The 14,813-nt window shown below is 49.8% G+C and overlaps 1 protein-coding gene across 8 annotated transcripts in view; it reads left to right on the top strand.

Annotated features, from left to right (window-relative positions):
• BCOR (BCL6 corepressor) overlaps window positions 1-8,159 on the top strand; it is a 44,362-nt gene extending 36,203 nt beyond the window's left edge. For 6 of the 8 annotated variants that reach the window (XM_042974120.1, XM_042974124.1, XM_042974119.1 and 3 more), the window contains 5 exons: window positions 2,833-2,999; window positions 4,571-4,716; window positions 5,181-5,258; window positions 5,455-5,611; window positions 6,815-8,159. In XM_042974120.1, the coding sequence (XP_042830054.1) occupies window positions 2,833-2,999; window positions 4,571-4,716; window positions 5,181-5,258; window positions 5,455-5,611; window positions 6,815-7,106 (840 nt within the window). In that variant the 3' untranslated portion in view covers window positions 7,107-8,159. The remainder of the gene's footprint in view (window positions 1-2,832; window positions 3,000-4,570; window positions 4,717-5,180; window positions 5,259-5,454; window positions 5,612-6,814) is intronic. The other 2 variants (XM_042974126.1, XM_042974125.1) reach the window with 1 other exon arrangement.
• Window positions 8,160-14,813: the final 6,654 nt, after the last annotated feature.

Raw genomic sequence — 14,813 nt, 5'->3', positions numbered from 1 at the left:
AGACGTTTGTAAGCTACCTAAAGGGCCTTCGATGGCACGTGAAGCCGTAGAAGTGTTTATGTCAGGACAACCGGGGTTTTTTCTCGCCCCTTCACATGTGAAGTTCAATATGTAATTTGCACAGATCAGCGGTTCGGATGCTGAACATTTTAACTACCGACTTTTAACTTCCAACTTCCCAGGATTTCTTCAGGCAGGACTTAAAATGTTGCGATGATGGCCAGTTAGATGTGGTGGGCTAAAACTTTGAAAGGTGAAGGACAATTTGTTTAACCCCGTAAAGGTGTGTTTCACGAAGGCACTGACTTGGGAAGGCCTTCCTGAAGTTAGTCTTTCCCACTGTCATTTTCTGCTGAGCTGGACATGCTATGTGTAAGCAAAAGGCTGTCCAAGCTTTGCGCTGTGTTTATCTGGTTCTTAAGGTTCAGAAGCACCCTCTGTGTTAAATAGACCACGTGCATGGCCAGAGACGTTCAAACCTTTCCCTTCCGGTAAAAAGGTTTCTGTTTCTTAGGCTAAAATGCCAATGTGCAACCACATGCTTGTGCGTTTAGTGGTGATGGTTAAATTTTCTATGAATTGAATAAATCATGTTTTTAAAAAAGTTAATGAGGCATTTAATTAATTAACAATGTCGGGTTTATGGCCTTTATGGTTACATTTTGCGGTTAATGGCATACGGCTTATAGCCGCTTAACAGAGAATTGTCCAACAAAAACAGTTTGATTTTGTTTGGAAATGGGGGGGCTGCCCTTCAAACAGTCCCATTTCTAGTGTAGAAAATAAACCAAGAACCGTACCGGGGACACCAACTTGCCCAGCCTCTTCACCATTGTCTCTGTTGGTGACAGCGGTGGCCAGCCTAGAGGCCGCCGCTGTCCTAGCTAAGAGAGAGCGGTTAGCCTGCTCGACCGACCCCGTAACCGAGAGAGCCTGGCGTCGGGATGGGATGCTCATCACAGCACGATTGCACCCCCCTCGCAGGGGCCCTCTTGGGCCTTCTCAATCTTCCTAGCTGACCAGGTACCAAAAGACTGGAGCTATAGGTCTAGGGTTTCATGTGAATTGAACTTGGGCTCCAACCTCTCCGGACCTCTATTTCGAAACCCAAGTGTTGAACGAGAATAGCACCGCCTTCCCTTCCTGAGGTCTCCTAGATGACCGCGGGATAACAGATGACATACTCATTTGGGGAGAGGGAGAAGTCCTTTGTAAACAGCGATAGCCACACAGCTCAGTTGGGGCAGCCCATGTCAAAGAGTTTGACCTGGCCGTCGGGTTACTACTGCCTTCCCCACCACCCTCCAGGAAAAGAGGGTTGACTTACCCATCAGCTTTGTCCTTTCATTTCTAGGTACCCTCAGATCCGTCCAGTAGCGACAAAGGTTTCCAGGTGAAGGCCATAGTTGTCAGAGCAAATAAACCCTGGGTTGATAGGACACCAGGCAGGCCGCCGGGCCGAGGGTAAATTGATCTGTGCACAGCGGTGGTGCTCAGACCTGATCCCAGAGCCACGTGACGGGGCCTCTCCCTGGCTGGGGCACACAACTCATTAGCTTGCAGCCGTCCACTCGAGTCTGGCTAGTGAGGGCCTGGGAGCCCAGAGGATTGTGGGCTTCCTGGCAGGTTAGGGTTCTGAACGAAGACACTCATTTGTTGGGCACACCTTCTTTCTTCCTCCTCCTGTTTTGGAAGGGAGCTGCCTCAGTCGCCTGAAGCAGCAGGGCCCCGACGGCCAGGTTTACCAGCGTGCGATATTAGGTCCCCAGGGTGAGCATATGGAACCTTCCGGTCAGCTCCCAAGGAAGCGGTCGCTTTTGATTGATGGGTCCTAGAAAGGCCACGAAAGGTTTTCAGGCCCCACCTTACATCTGTGGGCGGCTGGAATGACCCCTGTTTGAGGTTTAACAGATGAGTTATTTAAAAGTTGTCACCGGGAGGCCTGCTCTGACCCCAGCCAGCTCCCTCTTACCAAGTAGACCACGTGTGGGCAGGCCCCGCCTACCCCCAGCTCTCGGAACCTGACGGCTCTCTGCTGGACATGACTTGTAGGAGAACAGTGTAGTGTGTTTTCTGGTGGCAAATGCTGTTCCGTGTGTTTGAAAACTTTCTTAATCAAGGTAATAAAACACTGAATAAATTACTGCTCTGCTTACCGGGAGCAGTTCATATTAATATTTTAATACACCAAAGAAGTCAGATTAATAACAGTGATTCTAATGCAAACCGTTGACGCAGAATACCTTCCTCGAAGGGGGAAGGGTAGACTTGTTTTATTTAGTTCTTGAGACGCGTAGGCGGCAGTGTGTGGTATGTCGGATGCTCATCTTTAACTTCGGTAAATCCGTAAATATCATATCGATTCCGCTCCGAGGGGGGTGGAGCGAGGTGACATATAGGGCGGGGGTTGTTTGAAGAATTTCGTGTCCCTTCTTGATGTTTTCTGTGGTGCAAAGAGTGTCTCTTTTACCCTACTTACCCTGCAAGCGGGAGCGTGGGAGGACCTGGCTAACCTAACCGGCCACCCCCTCCCTCTCTACGTGAAGGAATGTTCTCCGGCTGATTTAATCTCTGCGCGTCGGTCGTCCATGCTTTCATCCAGACTTGCGTTGTTCTCCACTACCACCTACTGAATGGGCCCGTTCAATCTTTGTCACACATGCCCTCGCCCCCTCACCGACACGTCCACCGTCTGCCCACCCCGCGGTGGCTCTCGGGCCCAGGGGGGGTGTGCCTTTGAAAGAAGGCACTGACGGGCTCTGGAGAGGTCACCCTCGGAAGGTTCGCCGTGCGATGATGGATGACGGCATCCCTCTCCCCCTCTCCCCGCAGGAAGTGGTCTTGTACTGCCTGGAGAACAAGATTTGTGACGTGAACCATCGAGACAACGCGGGTTACTGTGCCCTGCACGAAGCTTGTGCCAGGGGGTGGCTCAACATTGTGCGACACCTCCTTGAATATGGCGCGGACGTCAACTGCAGTGCCCAGGACGGAACCAGGTCAGTGGCGGTGGTTCTCAGGGCATGTGGAAAACCCCCAGAAGGAAAGATAGATAGAGACTGATATGTAAGCACCCGGACGGCAGAGTCCTAGAATGGAACGGAACAGACCTTTCTGGCAAATTTAGATAGAACGTTAACAGTTAGTAACGTTCCCCTGGACAGAAGTCCCTGAAAATGTCGGAGCCTTCACGAATAATCGCAGGTGTTGCCTTTGAAGACCCTGGACTTATTGTCAGCAGTTTTTCTTAACGTGTCTTTTATTTTTGACGGAGAGCACGAGCGGGGGAGGGGCAGATAGGGATACAGAGGATCCCAAGCAGGCTCCTCCCTGACAGCAGAGAGCCCGATGCGGGGCTCGAACTCACGAACCGTGAGATCATGACCTGAGCCGAAGTCGGATGCCCCATGTCAGCATGTATTAAAGCCCTGTATTTAAAATACACGTGAGTTGAAAGTCCCAGGAGTACAGACAGAGGGCCAGAGGCCACTGGCTCCGTAGGACCTGCTTTGTCCACTCACATCCCCAGGCCTGTCCCCTACCCTGCCCTTGACCTCGGTTTGTTGGTCAGAGGCCCAGGTCTGAGTCAGCCCAAGCATCTTCCTGGTTGTGTGCATGGGATGCCACCAGGAGGCGGGGCATAGGGCTTTCCTGACAGGCATAAAATTAGCAAAACTGAAAGGTATTTGGTGTTTCGTGATTTCCAAATAGCATTCCCTCAGGACGGGACTGCGGGCAACCGCCTGACCCCAGTGGACACCGGCCGGAAGAGTGTGTACCCTCCCAAGGTCTCACCCCAGGGACTCTGCTTCTGGGCCAGAGGTTTGATCATTGATCTCTAAGCTGCTGACATGCGCCTTTCAGGAAAGGCTCCACTTCGTACCTAGTTTCTTTTGGAAAAAAGGAGTAGGCTTGGGCCACCTGGGTGGCTCAGTCAGCTAAGCGCCTGACTTCGGCTCAGGTCACGATCTCGCGGTTTGTGAGTCCGAGCCCCGCGTCGGGCTCTGTGCTGACGGCTCAGAGCCTGCAGCCTGCCTCGGATTCTGTGTCTCCCTCTTTCTGCCCCTCCCCCACTCACACTCACTCTCTCTCTCTCTCTCTCAAAAACAAACATTTAAAAAAAGGAATAAGCTTTTCTTTTTTCTTTTTTTAATGGTATAACAATTGCTTGGTGTTTTGGCTTCCATAATGGTGCGATTCCCTGCCCCCCCCCCCCCCCATAAATTCTCATTTTCCAGTCTGTTACTGCTTAAGTTCATTGAAAATGATTTCCTTTGGGCTTGAGTTCCTCCTGGAGTCCTGGATTAAAAATAGACTTGCAGTTGAGAATTAGGCCCGAAATGTGTCCCTTCACCTGCCTTGTAAGGGGTTAAGTACAGAAATCACAACAGAGTGCTTCGTTGCTTGACCTCGGGCCACTCACGGTGCCTCAGTTCCCCTGTCCGGAATGGCAGAGGCAGGCGCACACCTTGGTGAAATGGCCCCCCCAGGAAGCTTGGCCCGCGCATATCCAGTCTTGCACGTTGTCAGAGGCAAGCACACGTGTAATCCCGCCGCGTGTCTCTCCTAGACCTCTCCACGATGCCGTCGAGAACGATCACTTGGAAATCGTCCGTTTGCTCCTCTCTTATGGTGCTGACCCCACTTTGGCTACGTACTCAGGTAGAACCATCATGAAAATGACCCACAGCGAGCTTATGGAAAAGTTTTTAACAGGTACGACAGAGTTCAAGACGTGGGCTTATTACTCAACCATTGAGATGGCTTCTTCGCGCGTTTCTGTCCAGGGAATACCACTCAGTCGTGGGGCCCTCCCTCGTTTACCTTAAGTTATACTTCCTGGGGAAAGCGAGTCTATCAGAGAAGGGATACGAAATTCAAAGACAAGATACACACTCTTAATTTGCTTGCAAGGGCTGAGAAAATGCGTAGCTGGCCCATCTAGGTTTTTTGGTGGGCTCCGGGGGCAGTGAGGGTGGCCCGTCTGTCCGGAAGGCAGGTGGACAGGTATGCAGGTCCTGGTCTGATGTGGCAGAGAACCGGGTGTTGGAAGCAGGGCACAAAGGGGGCGCTGTGGGATAGCCGGGAAGTCGCATGCCAGGCCTGACGGTAAAATGCCCCCGAAAGCGGCCAGCATTTGATTCTCCCCAGCGGGTTTTATCTTGGTTTTCTCCCTCCAGATTATTTAAATGACCTACAGGGTCGCAGTGACGAAGATTCCAATGGCTCCTGGGAGTTCTATGGCAGCGCTGTGTGCGGTGAGCCGTTGTTCCTTCTGGTTCGGTGGGAAGTGAAGGAGTTTTCTGTGCTGTGGGCGAGGGGCGGTGGGCAGTGGGCGCCATGAGCAGGGCCGACTTGGGAAAGAGTTTTTCACGGCGTCCTCTTTCGACAAGAGCCGATACCTCGCGGTGGCTTATTGATTTCTCTCTCTCTCTCTCGTTTGCCCTGCATTAGAGCCAGATGATGAAAGCGGATATGACGTTTTGGCAAACCCCCCGGGGCCGGAGGACCAGGATGACGACGACGAGGCCTACAGCGACGTGTTTGAATTTGAGTTTTCAGAAAGCCCCCTCTTACCGTGTTATAACATCCAAGTGTCCGTCGCTCAGGGGTGAGCATGGCCATCACGTGCTCGTGGACTAGTTAGGCTGCTCGGCGGCAGGAGTTAGAGACGCCTTTAAGCAGATGGCGGGTGGGTGGGTAGGTGAGTGGATTCCTCAAAGCCCACGAAGCCCACAGCAGGCCTTTCCCAGAAAAGGCGTGGAGGTTGGGAACACAGCACCCCTGGAGCCCAAGGGACGTTGAATTCAGTGATTGGAACTTCACAGAAGAGTCCGCAACTTGGATCCTTGGGTCACTAAACTCTTTGGAAAGGGGTCCTCCTTAGGAGTCGCCCTGTCCCGCCCCCGCCCCGCTCCAACAGGCCACCGTAGGGACCTTCCAAGGCCTTTGAGGTCTGTTGGCCTATACCCATATGCCCCCTTCTCGTGTGAACTGGAAAAAGCGTCCCAGGGCACCTCGGGTCTCGTGTGTCCTCGGGTTTGGTCAGATCCAGTCTTGCCCCCCCGCGGCCAGGCCACTGAGCTGCCACTGACCCATCCCTCGGGGGGTGCGTACACGTCGGGAAACTGTTCTGCTGAATGTTGACAGAGGTGCTTAATGAGTAACATCCTCCTCACGTATGCTGTTACAGTGACATTTTATTAGTAATAGAAATCACAAAGCGTGGCAGGGTGTACAGAAGGAATGTAACACCTTCCCTCTCAAAAGCGTCACTCCCCAAAGCACTGAGGGGTGGGGGGAGGGGGGAAGAAAGCCAGCCAGCCTTCTGGGTGTCTAACGCTCCGTTCATGGGGGTTGGAGGAGACGAGAGACCAAAGAGGCCTCTGCATCACCGTCAGGCTGGGAGACCGAAGGCTTCCCGCGGTGACGGCAGCGAGGCACTCCCTTGGAGAGTGGTGACCCGAGGTGTGGCCAGAGCTGAGCGAGCAGGTGTTTCACCTGGAAGGTTCTGGCAGCACTGAGATCCCCACCCCTCCCAAGAGAAGGCTCTTTCAGAGGTGCGGTCCCTGCTTCCGTTTAAATCGTCTCTAGACGGTCTCTTCCTGAATCCAGCCGAGTCCAGAGTTGTCGCCGCGTAAAAGTAGATGTCGCAGGGCTGGTGAGACCCGGGGCGGGGGCCGCGGTGTCCGAGCGGAAGTGACCGCTGGCCCGGCCCAGGGACTCGGCTCCTTGGGGGGTGGGGTGCGGGGAATAGCGGGGAACGCTTTTAAGTTGGCCGCAGCCTCGAACCACTCTCCCCTCTCACGCGCAGGCCTCGAAACTGGCTGTTGCTCTCGGACGTGCTCAAGAGACTGAAGATGTCCTCCCGCATATTCCGGTGCAACTTCCCAAATGTGGAAATCGTCACCATCGCAGAGGCAGAGTTTTACCGGCAAGTTTCGGCAAGTCTCCTGTTCTCTTGCTCCAAAGACCTGGAAGCCTTTAACCCCGAAAGCAAGGAGCTCTTAGACCTGGTGGAGTTCACCAGCGAGCTTCAGACTCTGCTGGGCTCGTCCATGGAGTGGCTCCACCCCGGCGACATGGGCTCGGACGACTACTGGTGAGCTCGCCGGGCCCTCCATGTACAGTGTGGTATAGTGTTAATCTTTGTGCATATGTGTCATAATACGACTATTTCTGTAAAGAAAGGACACTATTACATACGAAAATATCTCTTCTTTATATAAGAGAAACGGCTCCAGTCAGAAGGACTTAGAAAACACGGATTTCGTTGCTGTCGTCGTTCTTTTCTTTTTAAACGTCTCCGTCAGTTTTTATGAAGTTGTCCTAACGTTTCTTTACCGTTTCGATGCACACACGCTTTGGGATACGTTCGTTTTTACTGGGACTGTTTGTTTTGTTCCATTTCTCTTTTAAGGAGAAAACAAACAATGAGGAAACGGAGTTCCACACTTTGACGCGACGTCACACAGAGCTCCCTCGTCGGAGGCCACGACTCTTGCGAGTGTGGTCCGAGCCACGCGGCCGGTTTCGGGGAGTGAGTTGGGTGAAGGCGCTTGGCAATTGTTGTACCTTTATGTTTTGTTTACAGAGTACCTGCTCGGGCCAGGTCAATGCTATTGGATGTAATCCGGTAGTGTGTAATATAAATTCAAACCATATCCACACACAACAACTAATTGTATGAAACTTTTATATCCTAATTTAAAAAGCTGTGAAATTAGTTTTCACGCATCAAACCGGATTGTTTATATGTTTAAACATTTTATGCTCTTATTTAAAGAAGACTGAGCTATTTTTTTCTGTACCCTGTAAAATATTGAGAACTAACATAATAATGTCGAGGTTGCTTGGAAATGTACATAAAACTAAAATTTTCTGAATTGTGTGTTTATGTTTGAAATCTGTGTTTTAACTTTGTAAGTAAATTCTCTGCCTTTGTATTTATATTTTACAAAAATTTTCTTAAAAGGCAATAAACCTGTTGCGGAAAGGAGAAAATTGGAGCATCTTGTGTCCTGTGTATTCCTGAAGCATCACTTTTGTCGCGGATGTTGAAGTGACCACGATGGTCCGTTCCTTACAGATGACTTCAGGGGAATACATGGTCTCTGTATAAACCGGGGCAAATTGGAGGATTTCAGGGCAGTTATACTCAGAATCCAGTTTGCAGTCCTAGGGGCGCCTGGGGGGCTCAGTCGGTTAAGCATCCGGCTCTTGATTTCAGCTCAGGTCATGGTCCCATGGCTCGTGAGATCGAGCCCCAAGTCTGTGCTGGGAGCGCAGAGCCTGCTTGGGATTCTCTCTCTCTCTCCCTCTCTCTCTCTGCCTCTCCCCTGCTTGTGTGCATACTCTCTGTCTCAAAAATAAACTTCCAAAAAAAAAAAGAATACAATTTGGAGTCCTATTCTAACATCTCAATTCGTGGACATATATTTTGATGTCTCTCGGATCCTTCTCTTCCCCATTTTCTTGGATGCCCTCGTATGGTCGTACATTGTCTTTGGTCTTGATGGAACATGGTTTATCTTTAAGGAGTGGTCCTTCCAGAAACCGAGCTGTCCCTTCTCCCTCCGGGCCTCCTGTTATCCATTATCCCAGTTTCTGTCCTACATCCTTTTATGGCCTTCCCTCATTGCAGAGGCTAGAAGGCTGAAAGCTACCAGACTCTCTTGCAGCTAGGATCTGAACGCCCCTTCGGTTTGGAAGGCAGAGTGAGGTAGAGACCTCTTCCTGCTCTAGTAGCGGCTGATAAAAAGAGGTCATCCAGACACATTGGCCAGTTGGAGTGACTAGGCCAAGCAGACTTCCAACATGGGGTCTTTAGAAGCATCAGTGGTTGCCGAAGCCCGTTTTCTGAGGCCTGGATGACAACCCCGGCAGATTGTTCTGGAACCCAGTGGTTCCCCCCCCCCCCCCCCCCCAAAGACTATAAGCACGCGATTCCTTGTATCAAATCCATTTGTGCTCAGAATGCCCTGAGTACTTTCCAGGCCTGCCTCGGACTCTGAGAACACGAAGGCAGAACAGATGGAAGGCGGCCCCGGGGACCGGGAAGAGGTCATGCAGCTGATGTACTTGATGAACGGGGGGAGTCGCCAAGGCTTAGCAGCAGGAGGGAAAATCAAGGGGTGGCCCGGGAAGGGGGAAATCCAGCGCCGCCGTTGGCTAACCGGGAGGTGGAATGAGAGAGCCCCTTTGTTGGGGAAGACCTGGGATACCGGATGACGTTTGGGAAGTATTCTGAAGACAGAAGGCAGCCGAGGACTGTTTTTGATCCGTTCTTCTCTTAGAAAGAAGCCCACTTTCAGGACGCCTGGGTGACTCAGTCGGTTAAGCGTCTGACTCTTGATTTTGGCCCAGGTCATGATCCCAGGGTCGTGGGATCAGAGCCCTGCATCAGGCTCCCCGCTGAGTGTGGAGCCTGCTTGGGATTCTCATTCTCTCTCTGCCCCTCTCCCGCTCGAACCTGTACGCGACCTCTCTCTCAAAAATGAAGAAATGAACATTAAAAACAAAAGGAAGAAGAAACTCACCTTTGTTGTTGTGAAGAGGACAATCCAAGCGTTTCAGAGAAACCGGCTCCTGTCACCCCTCCCAAGCCAGGTTTTCCTCCCATCCCCCATTCTGGTATGAAAACGACTGTTAATAGTTTGCCAAATTTTTGTCTTTTAGGAAGTCACTTCAAACAGCAGGTGAGAGTGGCAAGAAGCAAACAGCAAGACCTGTCAAACAGGCCCCGTGGAAGTAATTTAAGCAAAAGAGTAGTGAGCCTCAACGACTAAAGGCTGCAAGGGGCTCCCGGAACCCCAAATTAAAGCAATAATAATAATAACTCCAGGGCGTTCAGCTCTTTGTACTTGTGTTTGGGCTGGAGGCAAAGGGAGGGCCTGAGGCCAGCTGAGGTTCCATCCTGGATGAAGGTCATTTCTACGAATTAAGCCCAGAAAACAGGTGGGAGCCACAGCTTTAAGGGGGTGGATGGGGAAGTAATGAGCTTGGGTTAGGAGACTTTCAAGGTGGTGGTTCATGCACTTGAAAGGAGGGTATTAGTATAAAGAACATTTATTGGGGCGCCCGGGTGGCCCAGTTGTTTGAGTGTCTTACTCTTGGTTTCGGCTCAGGTCATGATCCCAGGGTCATGGGATCGAGCCCCACGTCGGGCTCCGTGCTAAGTGTGGAGCTTGCTTGGGATTCTCTCTCTCTCTATCCCTCCGCCCCTCTCCCCAAATCACACATTTGGTCTCTCTCTCTCTCTCTCTCTAAAATAAATTGAAAAAAGAAAATGTATTGGGGCACCTGGGTGGCTCAGCTGATTAAGCGTCCGACTTTGGCTCAGGTCATGATCTTGCAGTTTGTGAGTTTGAGCCCCACATCCGGCTCTCTGTTGTCAGTGTAGAGCCCACTTTGTATCCTGTCTCCCTCTCTGTCCTTCCCCAGTTCATGCACGCGTGTTTTCTCTCTCTCTCTCTCTAAAAGATAAACATTAAAAAAAATAATAATAAATACCTAAATCTTTGAAAAGTCATTAAAAAATTTATTGAGGGGTGCCGGGGTGGCTCAGTTGGTTAAGCGTCCGACTCTTGGTGTCACTCTTGTTTTCTGCTCTCGTCGTGATCTCTCGATTCGTGAGATCGAGCCCCACGTCAGACCCTGCACTGACAGTGCGGAGCCTGCTTGGGATTCTCTCTCCCTCTATCTCTGCCCCTCTCATGCGCTCTCTTTCTCCCAGAGAAATAAACATTAAAAACATAAAGAACAGGGGCGCCTGGGTGGCTCAGTCGGTTGGGCGCCCGACTTCGGCTCAGGTCATGATCTCGCGGTCCGTGAGTCCGAGCCCCGCGTCGGGCTCTGTGCTGACAGCTCAGAGCCTGGAGCCTGTTTCGGATTCTGTGTCTCCCTCTCTCTCTGACCCTCCCCCGTTCATGCTCTGTCTCTCTCTGTCTCAAAAATAAATAAACGTTAAAAAAAAATTTACAAAAAAAACCCCAAAAACATAAAGAACATTTATCGAGCCACCACCGTGTGTTTGGAAACGCGGAGGAAGAAGGGCTGAAGAATGGACCCGGAGTAGAGACGAGGTAGTGTGTGTGTCAAAGCTCCCCGAGGGAATCGAGAGGGACCATAGGAATAGACCACGTAGCACCGGGCGTGCAGGACCATAGTGCAAATACGATGTAAGATACGGAGATCGCAATCGCTGTAGTGGGATCGCAGGTAGAAATTCACGCATTGCTCATCACGGGTGGAGATCAGAAGTGTGGTTCCTTCCACCTGTGAAGGTGTCCCTAAAGACGTCCTAGCCTCCCTCTCCTGGCCAAAAAATGTGGTTGTGGTAGCTGTAGCCAGAGTGACCACCCCGGACCCCCGGACCGTGAAGTGTGGAAGTCAAGCACTCAATGTGTTTGTTGGGTGGGTCCTGGGTCCCTGAGGGCCTGGTGTGACAGAGCCACCACCCCAGCCCTGTCCCGCCCTTCCTGGCTTTTATGTCTCGGAAAAAGAAGCGAGTACGTTGAGGCCACTGTTATTTTGAGGTTTTCTACCGCTCCAGCCAAATCCGATCTTCATACGCTTACCACCTGTGTGAACTCGGGCCTCACAGGTGTTAACAGTAAAGGACCAGAAGCATCCAAGCCTCTGCCTCCTACGCTCTGGGTGAATTAACAGTGGTGCATCCGTGCAAGGAACTGAGGACCAGCTCTCTGAACTGCTTTAGAATGTTCTTCAGAGTATATCATTAAATGAAAAAAACAAGGTGAAGAAAAGTATGCGTGGCTTCCTACTGTATAAGCTGGGGAAGGGAAGTTAAGCATATACGTCTATCTGCTTTATTTTTAACAATGAAACACCTCCGGGGCGCCTGGGTGGCTCAGTCGGTTAAGCATCCAACTCTTGGTTTCGGCTCAGGTCATGATCTCAAGGGGGCTTGAACTCACAAAACCTCGCACTGTTTCTGTCTCTCTCAAAATAAATAACCTTAAAAAAATAAAATGGGGCGCCTGGGTGGCTCAGTCGATGGCCATCCGGCTTCGGCTCAGGTCATGATCTCATGGTTCGTGAGTTCAAGCCCTGCATCGGGCTCTGTGCTGTTGGCGTGGAGCCCACTTGGGATCCTCTGTCTCCCTCTCTCTCTGCTCCTCCCCTCCCCTCAGAAAGAAAGAGATATTAAAATTTTTTTTCATAAAAAACATAAAATGCATTTAAAAAATGTAAAAAATACATGTAAGTCAAATAAAAATGAAAAACCTCTGAGAAAATGGTTACATCTGGGGAAAATAGGGCCGGCTGCAAGGGAAAGAGCATGGAAGCTGTCCATCTCTGATTTAACTTCTTGTATCGATTTGACTTTAGAGTTTACACAGTTTTAAACGGAAAGCAATGCCTATGAATCAAAAAGCAAAACGAAACAAACCCAACTTGTATCCTGTTGGTGGCACAACCACTCAGAAAAGAACTATCGTAAGTGTCTGTAAAACACAGTCGATTGATTATATAATCCTTGGTGGATTAATCCTGACGACAGAAAAGGGCAAAAAACATTTCAAGTTGTTTTCCATAAGCCCATCCTTGGTGCGAGTGTCCGCATTGTTATTCCGAGCCGGTCCTGTGTGCGTTGTGAGATAAAGCAAAAAGCGTCTGTTGAGAACTGAGATTTTCTGCAGGGGAGAAAGGGGACGCAAAGGTAAGATGGGCGCGGTTGAATACAAATCATGTAGTCCTGCCCTTGAATTAGAAGTACTGCTGTGACGTCATGATGAACTCGATCTTAAAAAAATAGCTCTGTCCTCTGAAAAGTCCTAGAAACGATGACCTACAGAAATGAGCACCACCAGATCCCAGACTGTGGTTTCTAACTACCTTATCCGGCTAGGAGGAATTGAGCTTCCTCTGAGAGAAATTGCTGATTGCGGCGTGCAGAGGGAGAGAGTTGGAGGGGGGTGTGGACGTACACAATAAGCTGGTGGGGCTATGTCAAAAAGACCAGCCACCAACTTGGAGAAGCCCCCACACGATAAATGTGGGCTGCTTTGAGCTTCCGCGAGGGTAGCGTCAATGAATATAAAAATCACGGATACGTTCAAATCGGGAGTTCATAACAGCAGGCAGAAACCAACTCACTGAACCCTCCGGGAGGAGCGTTGGGGAAAACCTCATCTGAAAACGGGCAAAGGGAAAGAATCCAGCCGTCCCCTTGCCTTTCCTATATGAAAGGAAATGTTTTGCTCTACGACAGCATTCCAGCATCTGAAGACATTACAGAATGTTACCAGTGTATAACCCTTAATAAAATAGTGGATCTAGGCGATGATCATTTATGAATGTCAACATTACCAAAAAGAAAGGAAAAGAAGAACAACGAGGCATGGTGCGCCTCCTGATGGGAAAACCCTTTCTCCCCTATGACGTTGTCTTGCCAAGAATTTGAACCCGAAAACTGATCGAGGCTCTAGAGCCGTGCTGCCCAATAGAAATATAACGTGAGCCACATACGTAATTCAGAATTTTCTAGTAGCTACATTTTATTTATGTATTTATTTTTTAATGTTTATTTTTGAGAGAGACAGAACACGAGCATGAACGGGAGAGGGACAGAGAGAAAGGGAGATACAGAATCCAAAGCAGGCTCTAGGCTCTATCAGCACAGAGGCCAACATGGGGCTCGAACCCACGAACCGTGAGATCATGACCTGAGCCGAGGTCTGACGCTCAACCAACTGAGCCGCCCAGGCTCCCCTAATAGCTACATTTTAAAAAGTGAAGAGAGGGACGCCTGGGTGGCACGTCTGATTTCAGCTCAGGTCATGATCTCATGGTTCATGAGTTTGAGCCCCACATTGGGCTCTGAGCTGACAGTGCAGAGCCTGAGATTCTCTCTCTCCCCCTCTCTGCCCCTCCTGCTCTCTCTTTCTCTCTCAAAATAAATAAATAAACTTCAAATAAATAAATAAGTAAATAGTGAAGAGAAACAGGCGAGGTAAATATTTATATTTCAACTCAGTATACCGAGCGTATTGCCATTTCAACATGTGATCAATACAGAAATTATTAATGAGATATTTCACTTTTTTTTTGTACTGCGACTTGGAAAAATAAATCCAATGTATATTTTACACACACAGCACTTTTCCGTTTGGACTGGCCACAAAAGCAAGTGCTCAACGGCCGCAGGTGGCTAGGGTATACCATACTGGACAATGAAGGTCTAGATCTAGTCACAATTTACAGGAATTATAGGAGACAGAGCATGTTAGGACACCGTGGGCGTGTATTCGGCAAAAGCCAGGCCGAGACTCTGCCAGGAACATGGCTTAGTTTCTTCAAATAAGTTGTGAGGGGAAAAGTAGGTGACGGGGCAACGTGTTGACTGAAAGACCGAAGATGAACGCTATGCGTTGAAGAATATGGATCTCGGAGTCTCAATTGAACAGAAAAGCTAAAAACCAAAATGTGTGTGAAAACTAGGGGCGCCTGGCTGGCTCGGTCGGTAGGGCGTGCAACTCTGGATCTCCGGGTGGTGAGTTCAAGCTCCATGTTGGGCGTGGAATTTACCTAAAAATAGATGGATAGATAGATAAATAAAAAGTCTGAAAAAATGTATTTGTGAAAAACAGGGAAATAGGTACACTGAACATTTTTTGATAGCGTCCTTAGCTTTTAGTAATATATGCTAAAATATTTATGAGTGAAATAACAAAATATCTGGGATTTGCATCAAAATCATCCAGTAGGAAGGGAGAGGAAGACGTATAGATAAGTCTGCTCAGCAGCTGGTAATTGTTGAAACTGGAGATGGGTACATGGTGCGGTGA

Source organism: Panthera tigris, chromosome X (genome assembly GCF_018350195.1).
Source record: "Panthera tigris isolate Pti1 chromosome X, P.tigris_Pti1_mat1.1, whole genome shotgun sequence".
In the NCBI taxonomy this organism is placed as follows: domain Eukaryota; kingdom Metazoa; phylum Chordata; class Mammalia; order Carnivora; family Felidae; genus Panthera; species Panthera tigris.
The sequence above is the reverse complement of the archived record's forward strand: the minus strand, read 5'-3'. Positions and strand labels throughout refer to the sequence as shown.